Here is a 24,129-nt window from a genome sequence, read left to right as displayed (position 1 = left end):
GTCAAAGCTCGAAGTGGCGATGAGGTCTTAAAATGTATGGAAAGGGTCTTAAAAAAGGTCTTAAAAGGTATTACATTGACTTCAGGATTCCTGCTTATACCCTGTTTTCAAACATAAACAAAAAGGCATATTTGCAATTGCACTTACTTACGATGTCTCCAAAATCCCTAATTTATGTATTGTTATTTTAATTATTCTGCACTCGCTTATTATTGTTTTCTCACCATGTTTATGTGTGTGTGTAAATGGGGTCCTGCGCTTTGCCTCCTACTATAAAGACCACATGCCATGTGCAGAAGTCTCCAGAAAGAGCTGTAGTGTGGGGCTATGGATCCGAGGGGGCACAGGTGAAATTCACCTTGTTAGGACAAAAGCAACAGAACATCTCACAGGCCACTGTAACAAACGGTAAGTAAAACCAGTTTATTTCAGATGTTTTCATGCTGACAACCATAGGCTACCAAACAGGTTTAACTGAATGATCCTGTTTGGGGAGTGATGGTGGGAAAAGACTGCATGCTCAGAGCTGTAACCCCTATTCAGACAGTTAGGTTGTGACCTGATATAGTAGAAGTTTTTAAGTAGTTGAAATAGTAACAGGTGTTTAAAGGAGGGGATGTTGCTTTACTATAATAAGAGTCAAAAGGTAACAGCTTTCAGTAATTTGGTCTCTGTCAAAAACTGGTTCAGGTTACATGACAAGGAGGGAGGCCATGTAAGGGATTTACTTAAAATAAAATAAGACAAGTATTAGGCTAAGTTTAATTGAAACTATCAATATGGTGAGAAGATAGATGAATGTGATCAAGGGTATAGTGTTGAAGGCGCCAAAGCAAAGACAGCTGAGGGAAGCATGACAGGATGTTATGTTCCCTATTGGGCTAGGGGTACCAAAGGGAACAACATGACAAGAGTGGAATTGGTAAAAATTATAAGTGGCTTTATTACAGGAGGTGGCAACAAAAAGACAGGCAAACAGCCTAAAATGAACCAAAACGGATGGTCTAACCATCAACAAAAGAGGACTCCAAAAGAGAGTTACAAAGAAACAAAACCTCACGTTACACGTGGCACAAATGGAAATGAGGAAGGCTGCACACACACAGCTGCAGCTGGTCAACAGGTGCTAATCACCTGGGTCTAAGCTAACACGTTACACAAATGCTAACAGCTGATCAACAGGTGCTAATCACCTGGGTTTAAGCCAGGGCTATTCAACTACACATTCAGTTGGGCCAGATTTTATAACTACAAAATTCAGCTGGGCCAGACATTCAGCGGCCTGTAAAAAGCGGGTAGTGACACATTTTAAACAAACACATATTACTGCGATGAAAAACATGCAATTTTTATTCATTGTTCATCTAACAAAGGTAGGTCAAAAAGTGCATAAAAACAAAACAAATTAGCATTAATTTAACAGAATCTGAAAAAAAGTGCACAGTTGTAGCATTACATTTGTTTGCTTTAGAAGTCAAATATTCAGGTTATCTTTTTTGAACCAAGCACATCACAAAGTGCATTTACTGAATACAAGCAGTCTTAATACATTTCCTGACATACAAAAAAAACAGCTAAAGAGCAATGCAACACAAAGAGGTAGTACTGTAGCAATACTATTTTTTCACTTTTCAAGTAATATCAAAAAAATCATACGTTTTGGTCACATTACAAAGTGCATTTAAATGAATACATAAAGAACTGTCAAGTTACCCTTCAGTGCACAAACCCATAACAAGGGATACGGGTAACTATATGAATGAATACTACACTACACGTCTACTATAGTAAACTAGGTGCTTACTGTCACCTCATTTGTGATTTGTCATCGCTGACTTTCTCAATGGGAGAAGGGACATTTTTTGTTTTGAACAAGAGCAGTGATTTTTGGCTCATAGGATATCAATGCAATCCTAAGACATTGGTGAAAAGTGCTGTCAGTCAGGGAGCAGCAAGTGCTACTTTTGATTGAGTTCATGTGTGAAAAGCTTGATTCACATGTGTATGTTGATCCAAACATACTGAGCACACAGATCGCTACTTTCTGAACGTTAGGGAACTGCCGTTTTTTGACATCACTCCAAAACTTCGCTGGCCCGTTAGTGCGCTGCATGTCAATAAGTTCCAGTGTATATTTCCCCTTGTCGATGCAGGGGACCACTTCCTTTGCTCTGGTTGATGCGTCCCCCTCTTCTGCAACAGTGAAGGGGTCTCTGGCAAAGCCCATCACCTCTGTGGGCAGAGCAAGTCCATCCAATCGACCGGCAAAGTTCTCTTTCAACCTCGCAATGAAATCTGTCATCACATCCGTGATTTGTGCCGGAGATGTGATGTGTTTGGGGAGCGTCGGAAAATGCAGCATCCGACCCGTGCTCAAGTCGGTCGCGAAAAGGTCCAGCTTGACTTGGATCTGCTCCACAAGATCAATGACCGTTTTGTCTCTGTTTACGCTTCAGAGTTGAGAGACATGTTTTAGAGTTGCTATCATAGGACCACCGTTACTAGCACCACTAGATGCACTTTCAAAAAACGTGCTGCGTTGTGGTTTGGTGGTTTCTATGCAACGCGGAGTGTTGCGTTCATGGTCTGTACTAGTGTAGGAATTTGGGTACGGGAGGCTGGGCCACCCGGGAGTTGGTTCTGGGCCGCCAGTTGAATAGGCCTGATGTAAGATTTTAAGGGGACCGCGGGGCGTATGTCCGAAAACAAGCTCTGCGGGACTGAATCCTAATGATTCCTGAACAGCTTCACGAGCTGCGAACAAAACGAAGGGAATTCCCTCATCCCAGTTTTTTTCCGTTTCCATACAGTATTTCCGCAGCATGCTTTTTAGGGTCTGATGCCACCGTTCTAACGCACCCTGCGACTCTGGGTGATACGCACTGGAAATAACATGTTTTCACCCGCAGTGTTTGGAGGACCTGTTTGAACAACTTGGATTTAAAATGTGTCCCTTGGTCACTCGGAATTACACGCGGTATTCCAAATGTGGAAAATAACTTTGTCAACGCCTTAACTACAGCAGCGGAAGTAATGCTACGCAGCGGAATAGCTTCCGGGAAACGAGTGGACGTACACATAATTGTGAGTAAATACTGTTGACCCGTTTTTGTACGTGGTAAAGGGCCAACACAATCTATCAACACCCTGTCAAAGGGCTCACCTATAGCCGGTATGGGATGTAACGGAGCTTGCGGAATTTTCTGATTAGGCTTACCGACAACCTGGCACACATGACAGCAGCGGCAAAAGCTAGAGACATCCTTCTTTAAACCTGGCCAAAAGAAATGTTTGAGAACGATCTGATAAGTTTTAGTCACGCCCAAGTGTCCCGACCATTGACTCTCATGCGCTACAGATAGTACATGTTGACGGTATGGCGCCAGCACAACTACCTGATGCACTACACTCCAGTCAGCTTCAGCAGTGGCAGTGAAGGACCATTGACGCACTAATATCTCCTTATCCAGCACATAAGCTACCTTCTCACCCCTTGCTTTGTTATTACTCACCACCTGCTCGAAACACTTCGCAAGCGTCGGATCAGCCCTCTGCGCAGCGAGTAGACGCTCTCGGGTTACCGGTAGTGTCGAACCGTCAACAGCTGGGCTGGCAGGTTGCGGTGGCGCAGCGGCCACGGCAAGGAAAGCGGAAACCACCTAGTCTGGCTTTTCCTCCGGCATCTTGTCCTCTGTAAGCAATGTCCCAAACATAGTATCATTTAATGACACCTCCGAGTCACTCTTAGGCGCCTGCGTGCGGGTGACAGCACAAATGGGGAAAATGTTGGCAGGTGTTATTTCAGGCAATACAGGCTGAGGAGAATCCAATATTTCAAGTGCAGGAGTTACCTTACCTCCTGCAATGTCATTTCCCATTAGGAAAACTATACCCCGTATAGGTAATGCTGGGCACACAGCAACAGGGAAAAATCCAGTGATTAATTTAGATTGTACATGTACATTGTGTACGGGCCGGGGCACATAACCCATTTCAATGCCACATAACATCGATCCATACCCACACGCTGATTGGTCGGAGAATGGCAGGGCAGAGGCCACAATCACTGACTGTGAACCTCCAGTGTCTCGTAGGATGCGTATGGGTCTCTGATCATCCGACTCACCTGTTAATGATATCAACCCCTCGAACACAAAAGGCTTAAAGCAGGGATCTATTTCTTCATCATAGTCAGAGGAAGAAATATTGGGTGACTCCGCATTAATTAAACCAATGCCTTTCGGCCGGGTCATGCTTGGTGGCTGCTCGTTACGTTTGAGGATCGTGCAGTTAGCAATAACATGTCCAGACTGATGACAATAGTAGCACTCTCTCCCCCTCTTTATTTACAGTGAAAGCTTTCGCTGGGTGACCAACAGGTGCACCTGGCATACGGCGAGGTCTCTCGAGAACACCGATTTATGCGTTAGCACATATTCATCAGCCAGTACAGCAGCTGCGGAGAGAACCTGTACTTTCTGTTCGTTTATATATCCCACAATGCGGTCAGGCAACCCCCTCTTAAATTCTTCCATGAGAATGAATTATTTTAAAGCAGCATACTCTGCGGCGTTACACGAATCAATCCACTTTGTCAACAACATCCCCTTCTCCCTGGCAAACTCAACATGTGTTTGATTAGAACCCTGTCTGTGGTTCCTAAACTTCTGCCGATAAGCTTCAGGAACTAGCTCGTACACCCTAAGTATGGCACGCTTCACCAGGTCGTAACTTAGGCTATCCTCCAGCGAAAGAGCAGCAACCGCCTCCTGAGCTCTCCCGTGAAGTTTACACTGCACTAACAGAGCCCAGGCTTCAGTCGACCACTGTAGTGCCGCTGCAATGCGTTCAAACGCACCAAAATATGCATCCACCTCAGTTTCACGGAAAACTGGCACTAATGAAATATTCTTACCTACATTGAAGGCAGGTGGATGAGAATGAAGTGGAAAGCTTTCTCTAGGATTGCCAACAACACCGGATGCGCGCAGTTCGGAGTCTAGCTCCATCTGCCGTATCCGGATCCGGACTTCCTTATCTGCCTCGATTTTCCTTATTTCTAACTGAAACTGCCGGTCTTGCTCCCTGTCTTTAGCTTCCCACTGGAGCAGGGCGAGACGGACTTTGAGTTTATTCCCTTCCCGGGAATCTGTACTGCCAACAGGAGAGGGTGGACATGCTTCACACGGCTCGCCCCCCTCGCTGCCATCACTCTTTTCTTGGCTAAATGTAAACTCCGCCGCCTGCCTCTGACTTAACAGGTCTTCAGTTAAAACGTTAGACCCTGGGAGCTCAGCGGGTACAGCCAGTACCCCCCCCCCACACACACACACACACACACACGCACACAAGCACACACGCGCACACGCGCACACGCACACACATTTTTCTCACCATCTCATCCACTACCAATGCCTTCAACTCCTCTTTTAACATCTGCCGACTTACCACAAGACTGAAGTGCCGCGCTATCTCTATCAAATCGTCCTTCTTACACCGGTCCAGCTCCTCATAGGACGGCCAAACTAAGAACGACTCTAAGGTGAAGGACGCCATTCTTGGGTGTACTGCCCACACGTATTACAAAAAATGTTTGTTGCTATAACAAAACCACCTATAACCCCAGGAATTAATTTAAATATCCCGGACGAGCCCCCACGTGTTATGTTCCCTATTGGGCTAGGGGTACCAAAGGGAACAACACGACTAGAGTGGAATTGGTAAAAATGATAAGTGGCTTTATTACAGCAGGTGGCAACAAAAAGACAGGCAAACAGCCTAAAATGAACCAAAACGGATGGTCTAACCACCAACAAAAGAGGACTCCAAAAGAGAGTTACAAAGAAACAAAACCTCACGTTAGACGTGGCACAAATGGAAATGAGGAAGGCTGCACACACACAGCTGCAGCTGGTCAACAGGTGCTAATCACCTGGGTCTAAGCCAGTGGTTCTCAAAGTGGGGGGCGCGCCCCCCCTGGTGGGCGCAGAGGCATGCCAGGGGGGGCGCGAGAGACGAGGAGGAAAAATGGTTATAAAAAAAAAAAAAAAAGATTAAAAAAAAAAAAAAAAATTCATAATTTGAAAAATTATTGATTCGAAAATAATATGATGCAGTACAGTACTATTACGTCTGGGTCTCTGTTTCATTAAAGCTTGGCTCTGTGTGTGTGTGTGGAATGAGCCATTTTGTGTGCGCGTGAGAGAGAGAGAGCGCACCGGTACTGGAGATCGTTGTTGTTAGCTTCTGGTGCTAGCGAGCTACGCTAACGGATATAAGGAGTTTTTTCAACAACAAAGTGGAGGAGAGTCCTCTCCTGTCAGACTGAGAGCTAAAGGACTCTCTCAGTGTTATCTCAGTGGGTCTCAAATGTTTTGGTCACCATTAATGTAAATAATTATTTCCGAGGCACACGTGTATATGATCATTATAGTTATAAAAAAATAAGAGAATAAATGAAAAACAGGTATGAAATACTATATGACAGTAAAACAAGAATAAAGTTTAAAAGGGTGGTTTGTAAAATATCCAAAGTAAATCTGTTTACAGTTCTGTTTCATATGGGTGTTGAGAGATGTATCCATAGATCTCTTCCTTTCGCTCTCAAAGTGCACCAGATTGATGCTTTTAACTTCAATATTTAAAAATAAATCTTCCCGGGGAAGCTTGCCCCCGGACCCCCCTATGTGACGTCCACACACCACCTATAAAAATAGCACTTTATCCCTGCTTACACCTATATGCCGTGAGCTGAATATCGAGCCTTCATTGTAACAGTCGCGGGTACGTTGTGTATTTGCGTGGGGATTGTTGCAGTAGAAAATTCCACTGTAGCGACCGGTACATTAATGGGAAACCCTAAATGTTTGAGCACCCTCTATGAAACGTCAAGCTACCCCACAGCACCCCCAAAATAAATCTCTGGCGCCGCCACTGAGCCTGATTATTCGTTTTGGGGGGGCCCGACTTTTTTTTTTCTCCAAAGGGGGGGCCTGACAGAAAAAGTTTGAGAACCACTGGTCTAAGCTAACACGTTACACAAATACTAACAGCTGATCAACAAGTGCTAATCACCTGGGTGTAAACTCACAATTATAAACACAACACAATAAGAGGCACAACACACTACTTGCACTCTGCTAAGTAGTCTACGGATTACAGGGGAGCTAATAGCATAAACACAACGAGTAAAGTATCAAGAGGCTAGAGGCGCCTGTCTCCCAACACAGAGCCTCCCGAATGATCTCCGTTCCCCGCCTTTGTACTCCTCCCCCGCAAGACGTGCCGGAAGAGGGCGGAGATTGGATGACGTCTATCCAATCACCGGTTAGGATGTTGCGAGGGCGGGACGACCAGTGGCATCGGAGGAACTGCGCAGCTCATGTACACACAGACACATACACACACACACACACACAAACAGAATTAACAGCCCCAGGAAGGCAGCGGCTGTAACACAGGATAACCCGTTTTTACAGCTTTCAGTTCCCCCTCCCTCTCTTTCTTTCCCTCTCTCTCTCTGTCTCAGCTATTTGCACTTTTAAAATCATGTCTTGATGGTCAAATTTGACTTAGATGTAACCCATGGCCTTCATTTAACGATAACAGTGCCTTGTTAGGCGCTAAACAAACGTCAGAAAGTTTGAATGTGCATTTGGTCATCTTAAATAATGTGGTTTGATCCCCAGTTTCTTCAGACAACATGTCAAAGTGTCTGTGGGACTTTTCTCCTGATTGGCACCACCAACAGTGTGTGATTGTTAGTCTCCCTGAGCAGGTGGCACCTTGTATCTTAGCCTCTTCCTCTGTATAAGTGAGTGTTAATGCTGACTGGAAAAGCACTTTATAAATGCACTTGATTGACCATTTACATTTTTAGAGACCATGGTTTTAGATTATTCACTGGTGTACCTCCTCACTCCCCTCTCCCTGAGATGCATTTTACAAATTGAGGTTCATCCAAGATGGATTAATGAGATAGATTTCCGGGTCAAGTGCCAGAGGAATGAGCCCAGCGTGCACACAATTGGGAAATTAGAAGAGCCCTAAGTGTCACTGACTGTCTTTACAGGTACCTGGCGGGTCACTCTACCAGGGGTGTCAAACGTACGGCCCGCGGGCCGGATCAGGCCCGTGAACAAGTTTAATCCGGCCCGCGAGATGATTTTGGAAAGTATAAAAAATAAAAAGAGCTGCAATTTTTCAATGAAAGAAACTGCTGTTCTAAATGTGTCCACTGGGTGTCGCAATAGCAATTATGTGAAGCGAGCAAACTATGTATAACGGGGCTGAGGAAGTAATCCTGTGTTTACAGTCTATCGTGCTTGGCTTCCTCACTCCCCAAAATGTCGCTATCAAAAAAGAGAAAAGTGGACACAGAGTGCAGAGTTTTCCAAGAAAAATGGTCATCCTCCTATTTATTCACGGAAGTGAATGGGAAACCCGTGTGTTTGGTTTGTTCGCAGCACGTTTCAGTGCTGAAAGAATATAACCTTCGTCGCCACTATGAGACTCAACATGCCGACAAATATGATAACTTGAAAGGAAAACAGAGAAGCGAAAAGGTGAAGGAATTGCTGGCGGGTCTGAAAAAACAGCAGTCTGTGTTTACTCATAGCCGAGAAATCGGCGATGCTGCAGTGAAAGCCAGCTACCTTATTGCTAATGAAATTGCAGTGGCTTCAAAACCATTTAGCGAGGGTGAATTTGTGAAGACATGCATGCTGACAGCTGCAGAGATTGTGTGCCCTGAAAAGCGTCAAGCTTTTGAAAATATCAGCCTGACAAGAAACACAGTTGCACACAGGATTTCTGATCTTTCGGAGGATTTGGACAGCCAATTGAAGCGCAAAGTTAAGTCGTTTATTGCGTTTTCAGTTGCAATTGATGAAAGCACGGACATTACAGATGTTGCGCAACTGGCCATATTCATCCGCGGAGTTGATGATACTTTGACCGTAACCGAGGAGTTTGTGGAGTTGGTGCCGATGACGGATACCACGACAGCGGCTGATATTTTCAACACACTCGAGGGTGCCCTGGACAGAGTCGGAGTGGACTGGTCACGCGCTGTCAGCGTGGCTACAGACGGTGCGCCTTCAATGATCGGGAAAAAAGCAGGTGTTGTGACGAAATTCAGGGAAAAAGTGCAGACTGCAAATGGAGGACGTGATTTTTGGACTTTTCACTGTATTTTGCACCAGGAGGCATTGTGTTGCAAGTCATTAAAGATGGATAACGTCATGAAGGTGGTCGTCCAAACTGTTAATTTCATCCGATCAAGAGGCTTGAATCACCGTCAGTTTGACAACCTTCTCAGAGATAAAGACCACAACTACGGCCTGCCTTACCACACCGAGGTAAGATGGTTAAGCCGAGGCATTGTGCTGAGGCGTTTCTTTGATTTACGAGAGGAAATTGAACAATTCATGAAACAAAAAGGCAGACCAGTGTTAGAATTTAAGTCCAAAGAATGGATGCAGGATCTTGCGTTCATGGTGGATGTTACAGAGCACTTGAATAACTTGAACACAATGCTGCAGGGGCGCAACAAAGTTGTAACGCAGTATTATGACAGCGTATGTGCGTTCAAGTTGAAGCTGTCATTGTGGGAGACGCAGCTCGCGGGAGGTGATGCAGCGCACTTTCCTTGTCTGAAAAATGTGTGCGATACCCAACATGTCGCAGACATGAAGCGGTTCAAAGATAAACTAATAGGACTATTGCGGGAGTTTGAGCAACGCTTTCAGATTTTTGGTGAACTGGAGAAAGACTTCAAAGTTTTCTGCTCGCCATTCACCGCGAATGCCTCTGATCTGCCCGTCAACATTCAACTTGAAATAATAGACTTGCAGTGTGACTCAGATTTGAAGGGGAAATTTGCTGCAGCTGGCTTAGACACATTTTATCAGTATCTTTTGCCAGGTTACCCCAACTTGACAGCCCTTGCTGCAAAAGTGTTGTGCATGTTTGGAACCACGTATATTTGTGAGCAAGTTTTCTCTGTAATGAGCATCAATAAAACAAAGCTGCGCTCAAGGCTCACGCACAAGCACTTAAATGACATCCTGAAATTGGCTGCCACTCAGGCTTTGACCCCTGATATTGATGCACTTGTGAAAGCTAAAAGATGCCAGGTTTCAGGAGCAAAAACAACAGTGGGTAACCCAACTTAAAATGCTGCATAAGACACTGCACCCTGATATAGTTATCTAAAAAATGATTGTCTTCTGTGCAGATTGAAAGAAAGTGAACAGTGTGTGATTTACTGTAATAATGACAGTAACTTCAGTTCATAAGTTAGGTTTGTTGAAATTGTTCATGCATTGCACAGCTTTTATTTATCAATAAGTAATGTAGCCTACAAGGCAGGAAGTAAGTAACTCAACCCTCTTGAAAAGTTTCTACCTCAATTTGTCTCAATCATTTGGTGAGTTAGTACAGGATTAATATGTTAAAATGACAAATTAGTTATTTGAGAAGAGTTTTTGTATTTTGTTCATTCCCAGTATATGACTTAATGTTGTTGTATGGCTTTTTGTTGATACGCCAAGTCTAAATGTGCTTGTACTGTTATTGCACTAAAGTTCACTAAACTTAAACAAAGAAAACAATCTGAAGTTGTCGTCATTTTTTTTGTTATTATGCTATGATTTTACCGCTCCGGCCCACTTGGGAATAGATTTTCCTCCATGTGGCCCCTGAGCTAAAATGAGTTTGACACCCCTGCTCTAGACCCTGTTGAAGCTGGAGGTCCCTACAATGTGACTGCAGCCGTGCAGAACATCACAGCTGTTCTGACAGATGTGCTGTTTGGAGACGTTTGGCTGTGTGGAGGGCAGAGCAACATGCTGTTTGAAGTATCTCAAGTTAGTTAACTATTTATTTGTGTGTGTGTGTGTGTGTGTGTGTGTGTGTGTGTGTGTGTGTGTGTGTGTGTGTGTGTGTGTGTGTGTGTGTGTGTGTGTGTGTGTGTGTGTGTGTGTGTGTGTGTGTGTGTGTGTGTGTGTGTGTGTGTGTGTGTGTGTGTGTGTGTGTGTGTGTGTGTGTGTGTGTGTGTGTGTGTGTGTGTGACTCTGACTCTGACTCTGACTCTGACTCTGACTATTTTATTTTTTCTCCAAAAGATTGTCAATGCATCAGAGGAGCTGAAGCGTGCAGCACATTATCCTCATGTGAGGACTTTTATGGCATCCCTGAAAAAGAGTGAAACTGAGCAAACTGATTTGATTGACATCCAAATTCCCTGGTCTGTGGAGCTAGCAAGTGGGTTGAATTATTGTTTTATTTGTTTTCTTATAAAATTGTTTAAATCTGTGTTTCCATCTTAATGGTTTAGTTGGTTTACTTAAAGGTGACCTATCATGCAAAATGCACTTTTGTAGGGCTTTTTTACATGAATATGTGTCCCCGGTGTTCCAGGGAACTCACCAAGTTTCAGAAACCACAACCCTCTCTATTTTCCTCCATACCCAAATCTCTAAAAACGGGGCTGCAACGGATCTGATACAGACTGATCCAGATTTGAACACTTGTGTGACGTCACAGAAGTGGCGCTACAGCTATTGGGCCAACTCCACCAATCAGGAGGAGACAGCCATGGACATTGCCGTTCGAAAGTGCTGGAGACGCTGTAGTACATATGCCAGGCCTGTAGATGGTGCTGTTCTCACAGAATCAGCCCATGCAAAGACAGTGTTAAATTGAGCGAAATGAGGAATTGCTAAAACGCATGATCTGTTTGGTATTTTGAAAAATAAAAAGTATAAATATGCCTTATATAGGTATGGTCCTACACTATATTATTCAAATATAGCATGATAGGTCCACTTTCAATGCAACTGAGCCGGATTGAAATGCTTTGTAATAGAAACATGTATACACATGAATCCAAGCTAGTGAAGTGTTAGGTTAAAGAACAGGAGGGTGTGTCATGTACATTACATTGGATAAAGTAAAGAACACATACTTACAATGTTTCTTATTATGTGTGTTATATACCACCTTTTTGGATTTGTTGATTGACTGATTAGCATAGAATTGTATTTCCAGATCTGGCAGGATTCTCTGCAGTGTGCTGGCTCTTTGGGCGTAATTTGTTTGATAAGCTGCAGTAGCCCATAGGACTGGTGGAGAGCAGTTGGGGGGGCACACCTATCGAAGCCTGGTCCTCTGCAAGAGCACTACAGCAGTGGGGACTACTACTTGAGTCAAAGAGCAGGTACAGAATCATTTACTGTATTGATTCTCAAACCACATTGATATTTAATTCAATGTTTACACGCATAGATTAACCAGTCAATGTTTTATTTCCTTTGCAAAGATATATTATGCCCTCTAGCTAGTGCCCTTCCAACGTAGTGCTATGGGTCATAGACTTTTATATATTTAAATGCGGATCCCACTATTCTGATTACATAAAACTTAAACCTCATTAGACCCTCCAGAAAAACGCGGGCAAAAATCCTTGATTATGCGGGCTAAATTCCTTGATTATGCGGGCTAAATTCTTTGATTATGCGGGCTAAAATCCTTGATTATGCGGGCTAAATTCTTTCTTTGATTATGCGGGCTAAAATCCTTGATTATGCGATTAAACATGCGGGGTTTTTATGTGATTTTATGCGGTGAAATTCCGGGAAGTTGCGAAATATGCGGAAATATGCTAAATATGCGGGAAAAAATAATCAAAAATGTTTTAAATATTGGGCTGTCTTACTTATTCTCTCTCACACACAACCTGCCACTAACGTTAAACCCCTTTACTATTAAATTAAACCAATTCAATGTTTATTTATTGTAAAAGCAATTGGGCTATTTTAATCTCACACACACACACACACACACACACACACACACACACACACACCCCCCACTCACACTTCTCCGCCTCATTCTGTTTTCATTTACTCGTTCGTTATCTGACCAGCTTCAATCTTGTAGGCTACTCACTTCGTTTCTTGTAGCCCTCGAAAGTGTTTTGGAGGTTGATGCCTCGGTGAACGTGAGTTGTTTGGCTTTCTTGTCCGCAGCAGCAGAAAGCATTTTCGAATGTTTGAATGAATCAAAGTGGGTCGTCACGTCGATGTTCTCTTATGCTCCAACACACAGTTGCACGGGGTGCAGAATAGTTTCCCCCCACTTTTTGCCCGGTCTTTAGTAGAAATGTTCGTCGGTAAATGAGATGGATTAGATATTTTCATCTTGGTGTTTTCTCTATCGTGTGAGCTCCACACGTTCACTCTAAGTGTTGTTTACATTCTGTGATGCGCGAGCTGATGACGTCACTTCAAGACGAGTTAACTTTTTTCTTCGCAACTTTGTGTGAAAAAATGCGGGGATTATGCGGCCTTTTGATAAATATGCGGCCTTTTAAAAATATGCGCCATTTTGCTGATTATGCGGTAAATTCTGCGATCGCAGAATCGCGTTTTTCTGGAGGGTGTAGCTTATGGGTAAATGTTACGGTTTTCCAAATCAGCTAGTTGAACAGCTGTATTTGCCATATTCAAGCCTAAACTCTGAACCTAACCTGGTCCGGGGAAGCGTAAGTTGCCATGGTTATTTAGCTACAGTAAAAAGACAACCACCTTCGTAGTACGGAAAACAGGCTCGACATACATCACTAACCCACTAATCTGGCTTTGTATTATACCTCTCAAGGCAAACAATTTATAAGGCAGGAAACAATACAAAGACAGGAAATAAAACAAGACAGGGAGGCACAAAGAGAAAATAAATTTGAAGATAAACAAGTGTAATACATTTTCTCTCCTGCTCTCAACCAAATTATTGTTACTTTTAGAGAACATTATTCCAGTCATAGAGAGAATTCCGTCTTGTGGAATGCAATGATCCACCTGCTGCTCAACATGACCATCAAAGGAGCCATCTGGTACCAAGGTAGGACGGGCTGCATGTATCAGGTGTTCAGTATAACCAACACGTTACGCATATAAAAGTGTTGTGTTTGTGTTGTGTCTCTAAGGGGAGGCAAATTATATCTATCATCAGAAGAAGTACAACTGTTCCTTCCCTGCTATGATTGATGACTGGAGGATGGCGTTTCATCAGGGCTCAGGCGGCCAGACAGCTCCCGATTTCCCTTTTGGATTTGTCCAGGTATGTTATTTTGAGTAGTTTAGTTTAAAAAACACAATTACACCACACTATATTTTGGTCTTTACTGTATCACTTACAAAATATAATTTTTTCAAAAATATTTATCAATCAGTTTTCAAAATCCACACACAAATTATAACATTTACATAAATAATATTCACTGCCCAGCACTTATTTAAACATGAAAAATGAAATGTGTTAAAGTTGGTTTAATGTTGTATTCATTCCTTCCACCGAATAGCAAAAAACTATGGAGCCCTAAAGGGACTTGAAAAAAAGTCGGGATAACAGGAAAAGTTTTCTCGTAAGCAAGACTTACTTTCTCGTTACCATGAGAACGTTTCCAGTGAAAAGGAAGTAGCACGCAGGAGACCGCCATTTAATTACAGAAAGTTTTGTTTGGAAATGACGGCAGTACACTGTACATTATTTGAGTACATTTTAAGGACATTTCGACCAGGGGTGTACAGCTATTTGTTTAAGCATCGGATCGGCAAATTAGGAGAGTCTGTAAACCAGTCTGCCTTTATCTATGAATTCATGTCAGTGACTCTCACAGTGCCTGCTGCCTACAGCAGTTTTATAGAAATAAAACCTCATTCACTTAATGAACTCGCTGCAGCATCAGGAGCTAGCGGGACTAATAACACAGCAGCCTCCGAGAAGTACAGTACCAGCGGCGCCCAGGGCCTTTTATGCACTGCCATACCTACGTTTACCTTCATTAGATCAGCTAAAGAGAGACTGCAGGCTGCCACCACTTTAACCCAATACATACACCTCTACAAACATCAAACTGCCCAATTATTAGCTTTAAAGGTGTTAGAAATTAAAATCAATGTTTTAATGGGGAAATGTAGTTTAAACATGCCGTCAGTTTTAATGCTCTTTTATACTGAAAAAACAGAAATTCTTGTGCACAAGCAGTTAAGCTTTTATTCTGAAAATCCTTCATCTCCGGTTAGCATTTAGCATGTGGCTAATATACGATTTCCTGAAGAGGTGAATTTAGTAGCGAAATGATATGGAGTGGTGCAAACCGAAGCCTACTGATTTAACACTAAAACTATAGATGTCGAGATACTACCATGCTGAATATTAAATGAAGGTACAGTTTATTTGAATACATTGTTTACAGACGAGAGTAGCATGTGACAACATCCGGAATGACCGGAAACCAAACGAGCCGAGAAGTATTGTTTAGAGTATTGATTACAGCGTTTAGAATGTGTTAAATGAAAAGTGATGAAAGAGAATATGAGGAGAAACGGCGTGTTAAGCATATATTGAATGTGAAAAGAACCAATCCTCTGTTTAAATGCAACAACGGACATTGGAGACGAGGCGAGCCGGCTGGCGGGGAGGAGCCAGCACACCATATATAAACCACCGGAGAGGAGAGATCCAGGCTCTTCTCTTCCCTATCGAGGAGCGCATCACAGCTGTTTGTCTGACTGAACAATATTCTGTCTGTAACACTACCGCGCCTTTTTTAATTAAAGTACCCAATTGAACTTTCACAGAGACTCCATTTAGTCTCCTATTTTAAAGCTTCTCTCCTGGACGGGAGAATAACGAACACAGTTAACAATCTGGTGACTTCCCTGACGTGATCTCGCTGACCGAGGAGAGAAAACCAACCGGCTTTTTCCTGGAGACGCTTGCAGCCATTCGACACACAAGAGCTCAAATCAATCGGTAAGAAGATGCCTGTTATGACAAAGATTCTTCACTAGTTAAACTAGGCAAAGTTAGATTTGTGTGTTTGATGGCAGCCGGCTGATCCTGAAAATAGCTGTGCATTTTAATGTTAAAACAACCCAAATTGATAAAATAATCACTCTAAAACCACGAGGCGTTGTTTTGTCACAGGCAGGGTGAGTTCACATTTTCTTTTGTTCCATTAACCCTGCATGCTATTAACCACGTGTGGGTGTTGAATTTTAAATATATAGTGTGTGGACATTGTACTTCGGATAGGTGCCTTGCTGCTTTCACATGGGTGTCTCTTGTTACGATTAATAGTTAGTTAGCCTATGACGTAAGGGTATATAGCCCATTTGACGACTTTTTGTTAAGATCTAGAGACATAGCGAATCGGTTAAGGGCCGAGAAAGTGAAAACCAGCGGGGCATAGTGAATCAGCTAAGGGCTAAGACCGAAGTCAGTGAAGAAAGTCCTTTTCAAGAAAGGCTTGGTTAAGGTCTAGGCCTTTATCAGTGGTTAAAACTGTTCTGTTTAAAAAAAGATATTGCGGGTGGGTTACGGTAATCGGAGTTACAGCAGCAGTGCAGTAATAAGACAACGGTCTATTATCAGTGGCTGATAGGTCTCCATATTAGTCCCAGTTTGGCGTGTCCAAATAGCAACAGTTAACCATAGTCGACTATAAAGTCAAATATTACGTGAACAGGTTTATAGCTAGTGCGTAAGGGTTCCTAACTTTAAGTGATGATATCAATAAGATAAAGCCCATAGTCGACTATAAAGTCAAATATTACGTGAACAGGTTTATAGCTAGTGCGTAAGGGTTCCTAACTTTAAGTGATGATATCAATAAGATAAAGCCCATTTTTTCATAGTAAACTAGATAGAAATGTTGTTATTTTAAACTAAGTGTTGTTTTGGCTTGTATTTCAGGGTTTATGATACCACACCAGTGGTTTACTTTGTTACTGTTCGTTTAAAGATCACCTAGCCATTGTTTAAACTCCCACCTGAGAGCCGCATGGACAAATCTCTTTGTCTACAGGTCAGAGTGCGAAATAATCGGGTGCCATCTTGTTTACACCCCACATGTGGAAAAACAAAGACAGGGCAATCGCCATTTCGTGAAATGCTAATTCAAAGCACTCCTTTCTTTGTTCTTATGCAGCTGGTTTCACTCCAATGAGGCATTTTCCTGACCTCCATCTTGTGAAGAACGAATAATACTTCTTGTCACAGTTGAAACTAGAAGGCTGAATCAATTTTTGGATATTAGAGGGAAGGATTGTTGTATTTCCAAAGATTTGAAGTATTGCTGCTGGCAAATGTGTTTTGGCGGTTTTTGAAATATTCCTGCTGGCAAATGTGTTTTGGCGGTTTTTGAAATATTCCTGCTGGCAAATGTGTTTTGGCGGTTTTTGAAATATTGCTGCTGGCAAATGTGTTTTGGCGGTTTTTGAAATATTCTTCTTTGCAAATGTGTTTTGGCGGTTATGTGTTGTGTTGTTTAACCTTGGTGTAAATTCCTATTTTAAAGATATTTTTGAGGAAACTAAGTTTCTCCTTGTTAAAAACGAGTCAGTTTTGAAACAGCTATTCCCTAGTGGATTAAGCTGGAATTTAAAATAGCGCACTCTGGTGGTAGTACAGAATTATTACCCAAATAGCGGAAACACCATAACATTGTGAATATTCTTCTTTGCAAATGTGTTTTGGCGGTTATGTGTTGTGTTGTTTAACCATAGTGTGAATTCCTATTTTAAAGATATTTTTGAGGAAACTAAGTTTCTCCTTGTTAAAAACGAGTCAGTTTTGAAACAGCTATTCCCAAGTGGATTAAGCTGGAATTTAAAATAGCGCACTCTGGTGGTAGTACAGAATTATTACCCAAATAGCGGAAACACCATAACATTGTGAATTTGAACCAAATTCATATTTCAAAGTCAAAACTATACTGTACACTGTACAATTTTTATTTTTAACAATTTAAAATTTGCAAATTTTTTTTTTTTTTAAACAATTTAGAATTTGCAAAATTTTTATATTTTAATTTACTTTAATAATATTTTTAAAAAAAAATTAAATTTTTTTTTTAAAAATAAAAACCTGATTTAAAGTTAAGATCGGATGACATAGGATATTAAAATCAGGAACAAAGGTGCTAGTCGGAGGATTAGTGCTTCAATCCTTGATAAACTTCATAATTTCATTCGAATAAGAAGAGAACATGTCACTTAAAGACACTAAGTTGAGACCAGACGCAGAACCATGCACAACTGCAGATATTAAGGAAAGGGTAAAAATCAGATCAGATGCTACAACAGTTCCAAATCTTAGATGGAAGACATGGACCCAATATAAGAAACTGTTGGAACAGTGGCAAACGAGAGGACTGCTTCCAGCAGATAATCAGCCTGAACCAACGAAAGCCCATAGACAATCTGTAATTGACCATGAGAATGGAGAATACCTGCGAGAGCAACAAGCATGGATCAAAGCCGGACAACCCTCCTGGTATGGACCTGCAAAGATTGCTATGAACAAAGCGGAGATAAGAAAAGTACATGTTACAAGTCTGATGCTCCATTTAAAGTGTTCTGTAACAGTGACGGCAAACATGCACGTCGTTAAAAAACCAAATCCGCTAGAACAGGAACACACAGCGGAAAAAATAGAAGATGTTCCAATAATCCAAACTCCAAAGCTCTATCCAGACCTGCCTCAGAAACCTCCTCCTTACATAACGGAATCAGAACTGTTCTCTCAAGCCTCAGTACAAGCCCCAACTTTTACTGTTTCAGGAGGAATATTGAAGTTCGACGATGTCCCCACAGAAAGAAGTGTTAAAGAATTGGACTATGAAGTAAGAATGCTTCACAGTAAATCTGACCAGCTGCGGGAGATTTTCAAACACGAAATGCAAGAATTGAAGGACATGACTAGACAGCATCAACTTCCGCAAAACACATTACGAACACCTATGTCATTCCAGCCCAACAAGAAACCTCCCAGTGCTGAGGCATCATCTATGGCAGGTTCGGACATGCCGATTTTCTCTCTGCTACCACCAAAAAACACAGGGATGGATGATCAGGAAAAGTCCAGAGTGCAACAGGACAAACAAAAGCAACAAGAAGAGGAGAAATTCCGGGAGATGATGGTAGAAAAACATGGACAGGACAAAGAAAAGGAAGAAAGAAAACTACAAATAACAGAAACATGGGGAAAATCACAAACAACACGCCGAACAAACTACTCTCCTGACTATTCGAAAGGACAGGAAGATGACGACGGTGCACAGTCGGAGACCAGTGTACACTCCCCATATCATGAACAGTCACAGCAACAACGCGGTTTTGCATCTCCTCCTGAGAATACTAGTAGTGACGAAAATGAGCAACATTACTCTGGGACATGCCCAAAAACAAAAAAAAACAAGACCTCTCAAAGAACCAGGACAGGAGTACATACCTCCATGCCATTGATAGCGGCTGGAAGAGGATTTGATTACCAACCATGGACTCACAGGGACATGGAATCTTTAGTGGCCAAACTACCTCCACTCACCCAAGGAGGACAGAAGTGGGTGAATGATCTGGAGAAATACACAGTCCAAGACCACCTGTGCTTGGGAGACATGAGGGCATTGCTTGGAAGGATAGAGGGAAGACTAGAGGCAAGAACAGTGGATTCCAAGGCTAAATGCACCAACTCTCCAGATGATATTTCATTCAACAAAATCCGGTCGAGGTATTGGGCTGCCATTCGTCACATTTACCCAACAACACGCAGTTTACATGCCCTCAACAGCCTGAGAAAAGAGCCTGGGGAAGACATGCATGCATGCCTTCCTGAAGAAATGTGAAGGAGTGTGGGAGGACTGCACTGGAGAACGACATGACACTTCGCCAGCTGTCATAATGTTGTGGAAGAACGCAGTCATAAAAGCCCTTCCCAAATCAGTGCAGGCAAGCCTGGGAGATGTCGTGGGATTGGAAGCTAAACTCCCAGAAGAATGGAGATTAAATCTCATACACCACGACATGAAATACCAGGAAACAATGGTGGAAGACGATGAAGACACAAAGAAACTGGCGAAAAGACTATTGAAGATGCAGGTAGCTGAGAAAGATAACGAAGCTAATACAAACAAGAAATTGACAAGGCAGATGCCAGCTGTAACAGCAAAAGTCATACTAACAGAGAAAGAAGTGCAGACGCCTCAAACAGTTCAAACTCAGATAGTGCCAGAAAATCAGATGCAGAACCAACAAAGAGGTAGAGGAGGTTTCCAAGGAAGAGGCAGAGGAAGAGTTTTCCGGTTTGAGGGATGCTACTTATGCGGTCAGCCGGGCCATTGGGCTAGAGATTGTCCAAATCAACAAACACAATACCCACCACCATCTTTACAATACAACCCTACGCAATTTCAACAGCCCCAGACACAACAGTATCATCCCCAAGCACAGCAACCGCCTGTGTATACCCCTGTCCAACTACAGCCACAAGCACCCATGTACATGCCTTCACAGTATCAACAGAGGGGAGGGCCTAGTGGAGGCAGAGGAGTTCAGGGACAACCAGGAGGAGGAGGGGTGCCAAACATGAACCAGATGCCTCTGACAGCTTGGAGTGGTCCATATGTATGAGGAGGCCCAGAGGATCCAATCACAGGTGATGTAATTCCAGCCCAAGATGAACCAATGGTCACCTGTGAGATTGAGGGGGAGAAGGTGGAAATGATGGTGGACACAGGAGCCACAGCTACCTGTTTGACAAGATTGAAGGGAAAACCACCACCACTCTCAAATCATACCCTCAAAACAGTTGGATACTCGGGAAAAATTGATGTACAGAGATATACATTACCATTGGTCACAAAAATTGGGAAGCAGCTCCTGCAACATCCTTTCCTCTATGCCCCAAACTGTCCCATAAATCTGATGGGGAGAGACCTGCTCGTAAAATCAGGAGCGAGAATACTATGCACACCAGATGGGCTGATAATCCAGTTTCCAGGCCAGATACCACTCCACCAGACATACGACGGACAACAGAGAATCATGATGATGGCAGCAAATCCAGAAAACGGCGAAGAAAATGACACAACCACTGTGTACTGGAGCCGCCTGATCACCACTGAAATCGATACTCCACATGTCCAAAGAACATACATGGCCTGGAAACCATGGATAAATACACTAGGACCCTATGGGCCCCCGCAAGATCCTCTACATTGTACGTACAATTATCTTAGGCGACCAGATGAAGAATATCAAGATGCATGGATGGAAGATAAAGAGGGAAGGATGGAAGATTTGACTGTGGCAGACATCTACGTAGGACCGCAGGGTGTAGCAGCAGCGGTAAAACTCACACCAGAACAAAAACAATGGTACAATCTATCTGAAGAAGCTGTTCCTCATGTCACACTCGCCATGACCATAGGAGCTGAGTCCAGATCATTGGGTCCAATGATAAAGACTGCATTGAACACTGAATGGATGGCGACAGAATCACCTTTTCTGTGGCAATCGATAGACCAGACAATGTGGAGGATTGGGAACAACAGCCAGGAACGAGGACTATTGGAGAAGCAAGAATTGGACAGAGATCATGGCCGAGAACACACAAACCATCCGGACACAGAAGAAATGCTAATTCAGGTGCCTACACATCTTTGGACCACCGGAGACTACGATGTTGGATTAGTGAATCATGAAGTCTCAGTGGAGCTGGTGGAAGATTACAAACCATGTTGGCGGCCGCAATACAAGTTGAAGCAAGAACAAATAGATGGGATAGGAAACACCATTCAAGGATTGTTGCAGGCTGGAGTAATCAGGCACACCGGCTCAAATTGGAATACTCCCATCTTGCCGGTACCAAAAGCTGGAAACAAGGGATGGAGAATGGTCCATGATCTGAGAGAAGTCAACAATGTGACTAAAACTGCTAATATTCCTGTTCCCGATCCACATGTAGCATTACAAAATCTTAACCCAGGTCACAAATATTTCACAGTGATAGATCTAGCTAATGCATTCTTTTGCTTACCATTAGATCCAAAAGTCCAGGATATATTTGCTTTTACGTACCAAGGACAGCGATATACCTATAATCGGATGCCACAGGGTTACAAGGATAGCCCAGGACTATTTAACAGTGCTTTGAAACAAGACCTCAGTGCATTGCACCTACCGGAGGGAGTAATTTTGATACAATATGTTGATGATTTGCTGCTAGCCGGGCCAGATGCAGCAACATGTCTGACTGTGACACAACAATTGCTAATCCTACTGGCAAATGTGGGCTATAAGGTGAAGAGAGAAAAAACACAGATCGCAAGGAGAACAGTTACATTCCTGGGAAGGATGATTTCCTCAAACAGTCTAACTCTGACACCAGCACAACGGACTTCCATCCTCTCCCAACCAAAGCCCAAAACAGTGCAACAAATGCTTGCGTTCCTGGGCCTGACAGGTTACAGTAGGACGTACATACCTGACTATGTGGATTTGACACAACCACTGAGACACATAATTGCAGAAGCAGGAAACAGAAATCTAAAAGCCACTCTCGAGTGGACATTGTTGGCCGAAGAAGCTTTCACGAAGACGAAGCAAGCCCTGAGTCAAGCGGCACACCTTTCCACTCCGGATTATGACGATGATTTTTGCCTTGATGTTTCTGAATCAGGTGGAGTAGTCAATGGAGTCCTGTTTCAGAAAAAAGGGGGAGTGAGACAGGTACTGATGTACCATAGCTCAAAGCTAGACAATATAGAACTGGGCCAGACAGGATGTGCAAGACACCTAGCTGCACTAGCAAAAGTCATTGAGAAAACTGCACATGTGGTAATGTGCCACCCATTGAAAGTAAACACAGCCCATGGAGTAGTAGCATTCATAAATTCACAGGCATTCACATTTTCCCCAATCAGGAAAATCAAGATTCAGACCAGTCTGTTGAAACCACACATAACATACCAAAGTGGTTTAACAAACATGTCTACAGGACTGAGCACGGAAGAGCACACACCCCATGACTGTCAGTTCGTCTCCCAAAAGGATCTCAAGATAAGATCAGATTTAGAAACAGATTCTCTGGACCAACCAGACTTCACTCTCTACAGTGACGGCTGCTGTTACAAGGGAGATGATGGGAATGTGGCCTCCTATGCAGTAGTCCGGCAGGAGGGAGAAAATGTACAAACCATAGAAGCAGAAATCATCCCCCAACCTGCTTCGGCCCAACTGGCAGAAGTAGTGGCACTCACCAAAGCCTTGGAGCATGCAGAGGGACGACGAGTCAACATCTATACAGATTCAGCATATGCCTATGGAGCAGTGCATATAGACGGACCACAGTGGATCAGAAGAGGGTTCCTAACATCTGCTAAGACACCAGTAAAACATGCCGAAGCTCTAAAACTACTGCTGACATCTTTGCTGTTGCCCGCAAAAGTGGCAGTAATGAAATGCAAAGGACATCAAATATTGAACAATGCAATATCCAGAGGAAATGATGCAGCAGACAAAGCAGCAAAGAAGGCAGGAGGGTACAGCAAGCAAATGATATGTACAAAGGCTAATAGTCAAGAGGAGTTAACCACTGAACACATCAAAGACATGCAAAAATATGCTGGAGTGTATGAACAGAATCAATGGAGTCAGAAGGGAGCAAAGGAAGTAGATGGCCTGTGGAGAGCCCACGACGGCCGTTTAGTCGCACCTGCAAAGTTATGCCACCTGCTAATAGAACAATCACATGGTCCCACTCATGTAGGCAAAGCAAGAACAACAAAAGACATTGAACAACAGTGGTGGCATCCCTACATGAAGGACATGGTTGAAAACTTCGTTAATGACTGTGACACGTGCAATGCATTCAATGTAAAAAAGCCATATAAGTGCCCAATGGGAAGATATCCAGTCCCAGAAGCCCCATTCAAAGACATTTGTATTGATTATACAGACATGGGAGCAGACAATGTGGTCAGAGGGTTTAGATATATGTTAGTAATGATAGATCGTTATACGAGATGGATTGAAGCCATTCCCTGCAAAAAAGAAGACGCAAAGACAGTCATAAAATGGCTCAAAACAGAACTCGTACCCCGTTATGGAGTGCCAAGGATAATAAGATCAGACAATGGTTCACATTTTACAAGCAAACATTTGGAGGAAGTTGAGTTATATTTCGGTATAATTCATAAGTTTGGGTCAGCATACCACCCACAATCTCAGGGTATAGTAGAAAGAGCAAATAGAACATTAAAGGGGAAAATAGCAAAAGTCA

At 42.9% G+C, this 24,129-nt stretch overlaps 1 protein-coding gene across 1 annotated transcript in view; it reads left to right on the top strand.

The window, feature by feature from the left end:
* Positions 1-283: 283 nt before the first annotated feature.
* The window catches only part of LOC307027019 (sialate O-acetylesterase-like), a gene marked incomplete at its 5' end in the record, with an annotated part of 43,869 nt that continues 20,023 nt past the window's right edge, over positions 284-24,129 (top strand). Inside the window, 9 exon segments of the mRNA XM_079695199.1 lie at positions 284-289; positions 291-408; positions 8,072-8,091; positions 10,734-10,868; positions 11,127-11,265; positions 12,052-12,113; positions 12,117-12,220; positions 13,805-13,902; positions 13,988-14,121. Coding sequence (XP_079551325.1) covers positions 284-289; positions 291-408; positions 8,072-8,091; positions 10,734-10,868; positions 11,127-11,265; positions 12,052-12,113; positions 12,117-12,220; positions 13,805-13,902; positions 13,988-14,121 — 816 coding nt within the window.

The sequence above is a fragment of the Notothenia rossii genome, assembly GCF_949606895.1.
Source record: "Notothenia rossii genome assembly, contig: scaffold_192, whole genome shotgun sequence".
NCBI classification, from domain to species: Eukaryota; Metazoa; Chordata; class Actinopteri; order Perciformes; family Nototheniidae; genus Notothenia; species Notothenia rossii.
The sequence above is the reverse complement of the archived record's forward strand: the minus strand, read 5'-3'. Positions and strand labels throughout refer to the sequence as shown.